Consider the following 13,867-nt stretch of genomic DNA (forward strand, 5'->3'; position numbering starts at 1 on the left):
CTGAGTGAAACTGAGCAAAGGCCCTTGCTATTATAGTATTCTCCAACTTAAGAGAGATTTGAAGTTTCTGGTTGGCAAAATAAATCAATAATTTAAAAACTCTGTTTAACTGGAAAACACAAATCGTACATTACATATGTAGTTCTCAGGAAGTGTACGATATCAGTTCCTATGAACAGGCATTTATTCCACAAAATCCAGGATTCACAGAAATTGTCACCAGCTTATTTGGAACTTTATGAAAGCATTGCTACAAAACAAGATAAACGTCACAATTAGTCATGAGAATAAACACTGAAGTCAGACAATGTATCACAGTATCTTCTTGAAAACATTTGCTTTAAATTTCAAGGGGGAATTAAATTGACAGGAGGGAAATTTTGGTGTTTTCTTTAATATTATATCAGGTATTTTTCTTGTTTTTATATTTTTCCCTTCTGATGCTGTGATTGTGGAGGATGAGTCTAGCATTCTGCTTACTCTTTTGCTCAGGTTTGAAGGTTTTCTTTTAGTTTTGTGTACAGTGTGCCTGTGTAATTTCCATCAGAAGCAGGAAATGTTTATCCAAGTTCTGAAGGGTGGGGCGGTTGCTGCAGTTTTAGGTAATTTTAAAACAAACTGAGCATCCTGTTTAAATAAAGTTAAGTAATCACAGTTTTGTACTAGTTGGAAAAGAATTCTATACATGTATGATATGAATAAAATATCATCTGGCAAAGCATTCCAAATCTATTTGATTTCTTGTGCAATGGAAGTTATATCTTTGACTTCTGTTTTGGTAACAAGTTTCCTGACAGAACAGGTCCCATTATGTAACAGTACTCTACTAGAATATGAATTATTTTGTATTTAAATTTACCTGTATTTAATATACATATTAGTTTCCCTGATAATTCCAGTAGCTTTTGGAGAAACCTAACTCAGCTTCCCAAAACTGAGTGGAAAATAGTGTATTCACACAAAGAACTTAGTTTGGGGATCTAATGAAAATCAAGAAAAATTTTTTCACATTCAGTTGCATGAGAAACATAAATGGTAGAAAAATTAGTATTTTGAGTTGGCTTATCAACAGCAGATGTTATGTAAGATGTGCACATTTGTTGTTTTAAATGTTATGAGTTGAACTAAAAAACAAAAAAACAGTGAAAAGATTTGTTCTCAGGCTTGTAGCATGGACATGCGTTTCCTGTTTGAAACTCAGAGACAGATTGTTTGTTTGTTTGTTTGTTTGTTTATTTATTTATTTATTTTGTGATATTTCAACAATGATGCTCTGCTGAACTGTATATTGGGTTCCCCAGTTGAGAAGAATTGTTTGAAAGAAAAAAAATAAATGTTTATATTCTTCAGATTGTTAGTGATAATTGTATTTGGCCTTATGTCTATCCATCCATTATCTTTAGGCTGCAATCTAAGGCTAAGGAGATTTTAATTGGCAAACAAAGATCAGACAGGTTAATGGATAACAATTGAAAAATATCTTTAAAGGGCTACACAATAATTAATGTAAACACTACATCAAAGTCATTCCATGTCTAGACTTTCATGGAGGGTTTACGTAGAAGCCAGTTCCTCAGCAGTGGTAAACAAATAATACACTGTGCAGTGTCATCTGTTAAATCAAAACTGATTGGCAAGAATATTTGGTCTTGGTGGTAGGAAGACTTTAGTCATTAATCACACCTCCACAGAAAGGAACTAAATCAAATTTGTTATGACCTGAGAGTTTGTTATTATTGATGTTTCTGGAAATCACCCCACATTTTCCAATTAAAAACTTAGTCATTATTCCAGAATAAACAAAATATATAAGCTCTATCCAATGGAACATTTAAAACTTAAAGCCAAGTAAATGTAAAGTGGCGATGGAGGGAGGATGACTTAATGTATGCAATGATCTTGACAAAGTAACTGTAAATACAACTAAAAATTAAAGAAAGCAGTTTCAAAAAGGGAAAGTAATGGATAGTAATCAGAATCAAGAGTAAAGTGTTAGAAGTATTTTCTGTAGAGCTAAAAGAAAGGCTTCTTTGAATGTCAAAGAGGATGAAAACCAAAATTAAGGCTCAAATATAGGAGTAAAAAAGGAGAAGATGAAATATCCCTGCATTAAGTGAAAACTGGGCTTTCTCTCCCAATTGTGATAGTAACAAAGACTAGAGAAATTTATTTAGGAGTCCAACAAAAAGCATCCAGAAGACTAATATAAGTAAGAACGTCAGGAGGAGAGTCTGGAATAATTGAGGTGTTAAAGCAGGCAGCCATGCATTAAAATACAGTGGTTAAGAGTCAGAAAATACAATGAAAATAGAAAGTTGACTTTGTGTTTTATCTTGACTTCTAGCCTGTTTACTTCATATCCACTTTTAAAATCTCTTCTCTGTGTTCTCTGCTCTGTTTTTCTTCCCACCTATTATTTTAAGTATTCTCATTCAACCATACCTTTTGAGAAACTTAATGAAAGGCAGGTATGATTAAGAGCTAAAATAAACCCTGCAAAAGAGTCTAATTTCTTCAGAAAGCCTATTGACTTACTTTGCATCATTTTTTGCTTTATAGATGCCAAAAGTGTATTAATCTGCAACGTCTTTGTTTGATCTTTCCTTTTATTTCTGTTTATGTAATGAAATATTTCCCAGGGCTGCTTTACATTTATTTTGTTCACCAAGACATACTGCTCAGATATTATTAAAATGTAGTCCAAAAATAATGCAATCCAAATCCATTCAATTTTCTTTTGGAACAGAATCAATAATAAAGTCATAACTTGTATCTCATTTTTAACTAAGTAAACACGATGTTGTTCTTTAATAATGCATAATTCTTCAGGGCGTTCACTCTATCTTTTTGCACTCAAAGACTTGATTATATCCTGGTGATACTTGTAGCATGATGCATATAATATTTACAGTAAGGCATAGTTCAATTACTTCATAACTATTTGAGGATGAAATCCTGTCCTTATGGAACTCAAAATGGTTTTGTTGGGTCACATACACATTCATACATACATCCTGATAGAAAGTGTATATATGGAGTGATAAGAAATTGTATTTTAATCATTAACTTGTGATGAAAGACAAAGAAAAAGGTTTATGTAGCAGGAATTAAAGCTGTGTTTGTTTTAGTTGTTGGAAAACATGATGGAAAAAATAAATAGATTTACCAGTCTCAGATGATGTTCATAAGATGATGTCTTCTCTTGCATCCTCTTTCTATGTAAATTTGTGTCCCAGCAGATTATGCCATTGTCCTGACAAACAAAAAGTGAAAAAGAGCAAAAAGAAAGAAACAATAAAAAATGAAGCAGAACAGAGAGTAGCTTTAGGGTAGTAGTTTTTATGGGGAACTGGTTATATTTCAACAAAAAAAATACTGTCTTCTAATGTTAAAATTCTAGCCTGCTGTACACGTGTATGTTGTGCATATTTTTGTTTGTACTTGAGAATTAGTACTTCCCTTCTCTAAAAATCAAACTGTTTGCTAGACTAAAAACAGAGAAAAGAATTTTCAAAGTGTTTCTTTTTCATATGAATTCTAATTAGGAAGCTGGGAAAATAATTTGAAATAATTTGAAATAGAAATGTGTAGCAGAAAAATGCAACAGAAGAGCAATTTCAACCATAGATTTATAAATCAAAGTTTTAGTTGGTATACTTTTGAAGAGATGGTTAACTAAGCCGAGAATTTGACAGAAATATCCCGTCACATGAGAATGGGATATGCAACATAACAATGATGGGGAAGAAGAAAATAACACAGTTCAGCTCTGATAATGGAGCTGCTGCTAAATATTTTGCTCAGAACAAGTGTTGACAGGACATTTCACTAAACAATCGAGATGATAGTTTTTAGTCAGCTAAATTGGAAATGTACTACAAAGTACTGAACTCAGAAATTTGAACTAAACACAGTTTCTGATATTTAGAATCAGCAGTCAGGTGTTTGGAGGATATTAAAAAAAAATAATAATTAAAAAAAAAATTGGCTCAAAAATAGAAGCATTCAATATAAAAGTGATTAAATTTGTATTCTGATATGTTAGGAAATGGCCCTGATCTAAAAAGTTCTGTATGACAGCCATTACCTTTGTGCATTGGTGACAACCAATTTTGGATAGTTTAAAATAGCAACGTAAGAGTGTTCAGTTTCAGCAAGTTTCAGCCAAATGTGAGGTAGACTCTCCACGGCCTTCAGTCCAAATAGTTCCTATGCATGAAACACTGCACTGTATCTTTCCATGTAAGATATAATTTATTGCAACATGATGCAAAGCGATACTGGTACCAGGAGTACTCACCAGGGGTGTTCTGCCTCTTGTATGGTGATGAGGAGCCTAATGAAGGATAATGCCTGTGTCTTCTGCTTAGAGGTATTCTATCCTCTTATGTTACATGACAATACCAATATCATCAAAGTTTTTACTTCTCTGTTGCAAAGCTGACTAGGTGTTGTCTTATCCTTAACCACTAGTTTCTGAAATCATAACACCATTTGAGAGCTATCAGATTTCTTTTAAAAGCAAAGCTGTAATTCCCATGGGTTGCAGAAGGAAATCAGTGGCACTACACAGGGATCTGTATTTTTTCAGAAAGAAAGCAAAAAATGTGTTTTTTAAACACGGCAAAAAGTTTAAGTGCTCTGCATCATGATCCTGAAGGTTTTGTATCTCCACGATATGGGTGGAAAGGCACAAGTTTTTTTCTGCATCTTTTTTCTTTAAGTGGCAAAATGTAAGCCCAACGTATCTAGCCTCCTCCAGGAAACGACCCTGATAGATATAATATTTAGGCACTTAATGAGCAGGATTAATGTGTCTATTTAAGGTTAAGCATACTTCAAGTGCTATACTTTGAAACTGAGCCCTAGAGTAGATGATTAAAGACAAACAGAAAACATTTATGAATTTCTGGACTCGCATCTGTAAACTGTGTAATCTGCAGGAATGGATTCAATGGTAGGAAGCTAATTAAGTTCCATCTTTCTGGTTTTGCTTGTCCAAAGCAATGCTGCATCCGGTCTCTTTTTCTTCAACCAGACAACACGAGCCAGAGTTTAACTGCAGTGTTAAGTGGAAGCTGAAGAGTGGCTCTGTTACCTGGTCACATGTTTGAAAAACTGTGTACTGTGTGACCAGAGGATGACGTTTTTGTTTCCCATTAGCTCATGCAGAGCAAGGAGTATATGTTTGTACCTGTTCTCATGTCACATGAGAGTTACCTCCATCTCTGTCTAAAATCATACAGATGTAGGTAACTAACAGTACAAAAATAAATAATCTGGCGGTAGATTTACAAAACAAGGGAGGATGTGAAAAGAGTTGAGAATTCAAGGCTGTTAGCACAGATCGGGAAAAATTGTTCAAATCAGTAAGAAACAGCTACAAAGTAGGACTTATACCAAGTGGATATTGTCATTTCTTTGCTTATTTCTCCATCTACATTGTCATGTAGATCCTAAATGTTTCAAGATGTTGAGGGATTTTTTAAATTTACTAGTGTCCTCAATTCTTTATTTGCTGAATACTTGAATTCTGGATTTTTTCATTTTCTGGAACATGACAAGATGTGGTGGTTATCTGAAAATGGCAGTTACTGCTCACAAATTAAGTTCATTTCTGGTTCTCCATGGAGTAAGACTTGAAAACTTCAATTTTGAATTGATAAGGATCAAAATAAATAAAAATAATTCAATATATATTTTAATGGCGTAGTTATATTTCAGTGTCTTATGAGTGTGTGAGGCAATTTAAAAAAATATATGAGAGTGTTTGGGATTGGCAGCACTGGTTTCTATAGCTTAACCATTCTATTTCATTTTTACATAATTTGAGAAACATATTTTGTAGACAAACTAGCTAACTTATAAGAGATAAGAGAAGAAATAAGGAGCCTGAAATTTCCTCTGAAGCTCTTCAGTAGATGTTGGAATTGACTTTCTTTATTGTTATGGCTAAATTAAAGAACAAGCAGCAGTTATTACTTGAAACTGCTTATAATTCCTTACTTATATGTTGATGCATGGAGGTGTATGTGTATGTGTGTGCATATTGCTTATTAATACATTTTGATTCTATTCAATTTTTGTCATTTCACTTTGAGATCTTGTCTCGTTTTCTTTAGGTTTGGGGGCTTTGGTTGTTAGCTTCTTCAGAATTGTAGCTTTTGTTCCTTTCATGACGCAAATGCTGCAGTTGCCTCAAGCACAGCTTCAAGCAGTCCTTTGTGTGACTAAAAGAAATTAGCTAAATAGCACTGTTTAATTAATTTCAGGACCGCCTCTTTTTCGTCATGGAATATGTAAATGGAGGAGACCTAATGTTTCAAATCCAGCGCTCACGCAAATTTGACGAACCTCGATCCCGCTTTTATGCAGCAGAGGTCACATCAGCACTCATGTTTCTTCACCAACATGGCGTCATCTACAGGTACTTTTTTGATCGAAAAATAAAGTATTCTTGAGGCTAGGGTCTGGTTTTGGCTAAAATCCTCAGTCTCTTAGCAACCAGATTTAGATTAGTTGTTTGTTCCAATTTGCTTACATAGAACTTTTTTGGCTGTTTATCATTGAGAATGTTAACATTTGAATAGACTCTGCAGCAGTCGCCAGCTGTGTGTGCCAGTTTTGTATTATAGTACAAATAAAGCGTTTTTGAAAAAGCTTGGCACATTGTGAACCAGAGGTGACCTTTCTGCAGATCAGTGTAATCTCTTCATTTTCCTCTCCGTGCCATAGATTTCCTCTCGTTTTCTAACTCCCTGCCACTTCCTGAGTTTGTTTGTCCTAGTTGTCTTCACTCTGATATAATCGGGATAGTAGTCTGCAATGCTTTACGTATGCCCCTTCCTCTTGACTGTTTGGGTGAAGCCTTAGTCACCAGCAGGAAGTGTCTCTCTACAGATTGTTTTGATTTGCTTGCCAGTAACCCACATCCATTTGAACCCCCGCCCCCACAAATCTCAAATCTTGAGCATGCGTGTACACAAAAATACATGTGGTATTTTTTGCATTATGAAGAATGCATCTAGGTATATGTATTTTACTTTTAAAAATAAGGAATCACTTTGAAAAATTTCAGCCTGTTGTCAATGTAGCTGATAAGTCCTTTATCTTGACATTTTATCCATCTCTTTTATTTTCTTTGCCATCAGCAGACTGTCAGTGCTCATGATAAATTCAGGCTTTCACAAACAGAGTGGTTTATGGGTTTTGTGACAGAGGTCTGACATACCCCATAAATAAATTCTAACAATTTTTATATTCTTACCCTTTTCTGGGCGATCATTTTAGATACATTTAGATAGTAGAATGCGGCAATTTCAAAATTTTCTAAGTGTCCACCATAAATGATCAGACAATTTTGGATGCTTTAAAAAGGGAAGAATTTTTAGGACGTTTTTTCTCCATGAAAAGATTTGAGCTTATTTTCTGCATTGAGTCACCCGGTGTGTATGTGTTCTTTCTGGGGCTTTTTGTCAGATTCAAAATACTTTGATCCCAAGAAAAATGTCATTATGATGAAACAGTGCTTTAAGATTTAAACTTTATAAGATTCCCTCAACTTCTGATTCAGAAACTATGTCGACATGTTGGGTGTATTGTTAGAAGAGGCAAAAGAAGAGAAATAGCATGCATGAAAGTAGGAACAAAAGGAACATTAAGAATACATGTAGTTGTATTCTGCTTTGGCACAGGATTTTGCACATGATTATGTCCAGTTTTGGACTTTTATTGGGGATCTTATTGCCTCGCTTATTATAATATGAAAAATGCACTGGGATCAAGTCATTCTTCCACCTCTTCTAAGCTTCTATTATCTGGCAAACAAGGAAAGTGGGGGGGGGAGAAAAAAAAAACGAAAAAAAAAACCAGCTATGCTCTTGAATAACTACCAGTCATAACTACCTAACCTGCCTTCAGAAATTTTAATAAAGAATACTTGTCTTCTGTGTAATTATATCTCTAGAAAAAACATTGTGGTATGAAATTAATGGTTATTCTCCAAAGTGGGAAATGGTGCTTATGTGGGCAATACTTCAAGGAAAATGGGGAATATATAAATAAACTGAGGTGTTTGATGGAAATGCAAGTTCCAAAATAGCTGCTCTAGCTTCTGATCTTTTTTCAGCCATGTATGTGGAAGTATTTGTTTGGAACTAAACATAGTTATATTTTTGGAAGTAAATAGCTAGCTTTAGCTCATGCTTTGGCTTGCTGGCTAGATTTTTAGAAAGTGCAATGATGATACTAAATGATCATCTTTTTTTAATAACTAGCTTATCCTCATTTCCCCTGAAGTTCAAAGAGAAAACCAGCTCCCTGTTTGGCAATAGAAATTATTCTGTAGGTTCACATCTTAGCAACTGGCACAGCTGTTCCCAGGCTTATCCAATTATCCATGTGCTGGCTGAAGTTAAGCACCTTCCTTCTGTTTATGGAGTTTATATTGGAAGCAAAGATTAAGCTCACAATTTTTATAAAGATTCTGCTGTACTGTATTCATACTGCATAATAGATAAACTTTAGGATAATTCCCTGTGTGACCTTTTTAAATATATAACGTTACTGTCATTGTAGCAGAAACTCTAAAGCAACTAATAGAAAATACGTTATCCCTTCCACCTTCCCCCTCATCTGGCATGCACTATTTAGGCACATGTCAAGTTTGGGCCTGACAATAGAGTCAATCAGAAATAACAAAACTTTCCATCTCTTTTTCTGGCTGTTATTATTTGTGTTGTGCAATTGCACCACTCAGAAAAAAATGTATCCAACCTTCAGGAACTAAGGGCAAGACTATGAATCTCATTTTGCTTACAAGCCGAATTGGACTTAAAACTCAATGAAGAAATTTTGTGGTCTGTGTTCACTTTTACCTGTCTCTGGAGTCTGGTGTTACAGTCAGCTTAATGTATCTTCTCACACAGGGAAGATATGTCAAAATGGGTGTTAAGAAACCACCACTTCTGTACTTCCTTCTTATACTGACCCTGTAATGCACTGTGGTGCAATTCCCACAGATGTGTAAATGAGACCCACTTAACCTGCAAGTGTTGGTCCAAATACAGGAATTCTCGTATGGATGACTCTGCCACTCATTTCCAAGTGAGGTGATGCAAGTAGCCCATTCTGGCCTGAAATACATGCAAAGAACTGTTGTCTCCCCAGGCATCAGCACCAGCATGAGGATGGGGCACCAGCTCATGAACAAACAAACCAACATCCCCTGTTAATATTTGATAGAGGAAATAACTGAGTGTACTGCAAATCTTGTTTCAGTGGCCAACAATTGCATGTTGTGGTGCATAATGCAAGACCATTCAAATAATTCCATTGGGTGCTGCCTCTGAAATGGTGAACAAGGAAACTAAATGCACACAGTTTAATTTTACCCAAGAGGATTAAAAATATTTTGACTTGGAAATTAGTGTCACCTATTTTGGTTTAAGCCATTCTTTATGAGACCAAGCTGATGCAGTTAACACATCAGAGGGAAAGGGTGCTATCTAGAGGGTTCTGGACAGGCTTGAGAGGTGGGTCCGTGCCAACCTCATGAAATTCAACAAGGCCAAATACATGGTCCTGCACCTGTGTTGGGGTAATCCCAAGTACAGATACGGGTTGGGTGAAGATTGACTTGAGAACAGCCCTGAGTATAAGGATTTGGGGTGCTTGTTGATGAAAGACTCAACATGATCTGGCAATGTGCTCCTGCAGTATAGAAGGCCAACTGTATCCTGGGTAGCATCAGGAGAAGTGTGGCCAGCAGGTCAAGGGAGGTGATTCTGACCCTCTACTCTGCTCTTGTGAGATCCCCTAGGAGGACCACCTGAGGGAGCTGGGGCTCTTCAGCCTGCAGAAGAGAAGGCTCCATGAGGATGTCAGTTGGGCCTTCCATTACCTGAAGAGGGCCTACAGAAAAGCTGAGAAAGGACATCTTCTAAGGGCGTGTAGCAACAGAAGAAGAAATGGTTTTAAACTGGAAGTGGGTAGATTTAGACTAGATATTAGGAAGAAATTCTTTACTGTGAGGGTGGTGAGACACTGCAACAGGTTGCCCAGAGAGGCTGTGGATGCTCCCCCCCAGAAGCATTCAAGGCCAGGCTGGGTAGGACTTTGAGTAACCTGGTCTAGAGGGAGGTATCACTACATATTGCGGGGGGGTTGGAAGTACATGATCTTGAGGGTCCCTTCCAACCCAAACCATTCTATGACTCTGATTCTTTTGGTTTCAAATGTAAGGTCTGTGAGATGACATTGCCTTCAAATTGCACGGCACCTGTTTACAGAGGAGTTCATATTCATAACTTTGGGTTATCATGTTGCTCAACAATACGAAGTAGCAATCCATCCTGTAACTTGCTGCAGCTTTCTGAGGATCTGTGAAATCTGTAATTAGTATGTTGGTTGTGATGAAGGATATACTAACACCAAATTGAGGAGAATGTGAATATTAATATTCTGGTGCCAATCCTTTAATCCCTCGGGGCTTTTTTATTATTTTTTTTCTTTACACAAATACCCTAAAAACTTGTTTGAACACTAACTGAATTTTTTCCTTGGATTATCAGTTCTCTCAGCATTCCCATCTATCAAGACAGCACACACTGGTGTTTCAGTGAGAAGAACTACCTAAAATTAAAATCACTTTCATCAGAGTGTTTTTACTTGAAACAAGAATATTTAGAAAGTCTGACTTCAGTGTTGGTCATATGATTCAGTGTAACCTTGGCAAAGTAATGAGGAGTTATATTTACACTGATGAAAATGTTGCATGGTCAGTGGTTAACACCTTAAAAGCTGTCATTCTCCCATGTTACCTCACTGTGTTATTTCTGAATGGCAGCAACCAAATAAAATTCCTCTCCTCCCTCCATTTTTTGACTCTTTAAACTACAGAATTCAAACTAGTAGGCGGGGAGCACATTGAATGTGTTTGTAATTATATATTATGTAATTATGTAAAGATCATCTTACTGTTAGCCTAAACAGTTAAAGTTTAAATCACTACTTGAGCTATGGTTTCTGGACAAGGGCAAAAAAGACCATGTACCTCACAGACCATACTCAGACCTAAGTACAGCAATATTCTAAAAACTGCCCCTTCCCCTCCTAAACTGCCCATTGCAGAAGTCTTCTACAGAGAAGCTAGTTTAATTCTGGCTCAAGAGAGCAATAAGCAATTTATTTCCATCCCCTTTGATGACAGCAGGAGGCAAGGCATGAGTTGCACTGCAGTGCATGGCTGAGTCCCAGAGCACCCAGGGACTGCTGCCAAAGCTGCACTAGCGGACAGACTCTTCCTGCCAGACTTGTGGCCCAGGGTACATGTATGGTCCAAGTTTCCCAGACCAGGTGGGAGTTCCGATGGGATTTTATTCAGTGGCCTCCCACCCTATCTGCGCTTTTTCTTGATGGGTCTAGGCAAACCAGCAGTCATGAAATGCATAAATAAGCAGGATGTCTTCCCGCAGGAAAAGGCAGTGGGCTGGGGTGGAGAGGAGCTGGGCCGAGGGAGATGTGAAGCAGGAAGAAGGGTTGGTTCCCAGGCTTCTGGCATTCGGACCCAGGGAGTCCACCCTGCCATCTGCCTAGCTTCTGCTTTGTGCTAAAGGCTGCTGCTGGATAGGAGAGCCTTTGACAAGGTTTCCAGCTGTGGAAGAATGAGTAAAGACTGTGGGAATAGGATTTGAACCCTGCCGTCTTGCCAACAGTAAAATGCTTTCTAAATTTCTCCTGATTTTGTAACATAAGAAAGTCCTTAGTTGGCGCTTGTGTAGGAGTCGGGTATGTAGAGGAGCAGTGCTGGGCAGTAAATAGTTAGACGAACAGAGCAGCGACATTGACCTCATCTGGGGAATGACAAGGTACTTCCAGGGGGAGTTCCCAGTAGCAAGGTCAGCATTGTTTTTTTGCTTCATGTTTATTTGATGCAAGATTTTCTTGTTTAATGATCGTTTGTATAGTGCTGTGTTCTGTAAATAAAGCTACGACCTTTGCCTTCTGATAACAGTATAGGAGTGGGTTAATATTAAATGAGAGAGGGCAGGGAGTGGGAATCTGCCAGAGTTAATGCCAAGTTTACATTCCAGCGAGGGCAGCCATGTTCCGGTACTCTCAGTAGAAAGGCCAACAGCACTTCTGAGCAGATAATGGCAGCTAAATGCTATAGAGCATGTTTATATTTATTTCTGGATAAATGTCAGTGATTTTAGATGATTGATGTTTGTGCTTTTGTTTTTATAACAGGAAAAAATGTGTTACCTTTCTGCATTTGATAAGAAGGTTTTAACTGAGGGAGGCCTATACGGAATAAAAATCAGTAGAGTTACAGCACATGTAAAACTGAAATGTACCAACATAAGGCAATCCCTGCAGTTTCCCTAAAGCCCTGAGGCATAGCTTTGTTTCTCCAGAAACACATAGACTGGCTCCAAACAAAGCCACAGTCTTCAATTTTCCAACAGAAGGAAAAGAATGTTTTTGTTTCTCCTTGCATTAAAACTCTGAAGTTCCTTCCTAAATTTGATTCTGCTGCAAACTGACAAATGTTAGGATTGAATTTTGCTGTTCCCTTCCGTCATGTTTATCTTCAAACAATGGAAAATATTTCTATAACTCAGTTGCAACGGTGTTGAAACTATGTCATGTTAAGGGTGAGGCTTTGCCTTTTTGCATGCTATTAAGTGCTTCTGCCAAAGTCTCACAGTAATACAGAAAAGGGCACAGCAGATGTGGTTCTAAGGTGACAAGCATTTCATAGAGTGTTTGTCATACACCTGGGATGCAACAGAAGCATTGGAGAGGAAAGCAAAATGTTAGATGAAAACATGCAAGGAGCTCTATTTAGCATTTTTTAAATGTTACACCTTTAAAGAAAATTTGGATGACACATTTTGGAGGAGGCAGTTACATATGACTTTTTCTGTGTTTTGATCAGAACCTCACTGTATTCAGCTCAAGGTGTGCATTTAGTCTCTTTACCTCCTCTTCCCCCCACTTTACACTCCCTCCTTATTATAAAACAGCTTATCTCTTAGACACTGCTCCAGCAAACATCTCTGCATGTAGATCACTGTACTCATATGCTGATTTTGACTCTGTGAGACTACTCGTATGTGGGTATTGTGCAGCTTCCTGTATGATTTAGAACCCTTTGCTTCAATTTTAATGATTACAAAAGTGTTTGAAATAGAAGTCCTCGCTGTTGTTTAAAAACGTATATTATTTTTCTCATCCCTGCAAAAAGCTATGGAAAAAGAGAATATAGCTAATCTGATTGCGAGCATAACTGCATTACCATTGAAACCTTTGAAAATATTAAAAACATCCATTTAGCTGGCAAATTCATAATATTATGTAAGAAAACAGAAATAATACCCCTCTCCAGGAGATTAAATATAAGATCTAAATGAACCGAATCAGAGAAAAGGCAGCCTGTAAGGAACCCAGCATTTTGGGGAGCACTTCAAAGTTTTTGCTGCCACTAGAATAAACAGTACTGGGATTACATCAGAAGGACCTTGGACAGACTAGGATCAGAAAATCAGAACAAAATAGATCAGGCAGTCAGGAGTGTGCTGAAAATCACCTGAAAGCTGAGTGCCAAGGCTAGAGAGTAAAGAGTCACTCAACTTGCTTTCCTGTGGCAAAATTAATGTTTGTCCTGTCCTTTGCTGCCAGTAGTTCCAAACATGCAACTGGCCAAAGCATCAGCCAGGGGCAAAAACACTCTGATAGAAAGGGATCTTCCTGTTGTCACAACTTCAGTTAAGTGTTGCTATCTGGGCTGCACACGTTGATGACCTCTGCCAGGGACTGTTCTCCTTGCAATTGCTGCGGGAGGCCTGGGGCTATTGGCACCCTG

The 13,867-nt window shown here is 37.3% G+C and overlaps 1 protein-coding gene across 3 annotated transcripts in view; it reads left to right on the forward strand.

The window, feature by feature from the left end:
* The window catches only part of PRKCE (protein kinase C epsilon), a 253,844-nt gene that overhangs the window by 201,146 nt on the left and 38,831 nt on the right, over window positions 1-13,867 (forward strand). For all 3 annotated transcript variants that reach the window (XM_032443307.1, XM_015857526.2, XM_015857525.2), the window contains exon 11: window positions 6,273-6,427. In XM_032443307.1, coding sequence (XP_032299198.1) covers window positions 6,273-6,427 — 155 coding nt within the window. The remainder of the gene's footprint in view (window positions 1-6,272; window positions 6,428-13,867) is intronic.

The sequence above is a fragment of the Coturnix japonica genome, chromosome 3 (genome assembly GCF_001577835.2).
Source record: "Coturnix japonica isolate 7356 chromosome 3, Coturnix japonica 2.1, whole genome shotgun sequence".
Classification (NCBI taxonomy): Eukaryota; Metazoa; Chordata; class Aves; order Galliformes; family Phasianidae; genus Coturnix; species Coturnix japonica.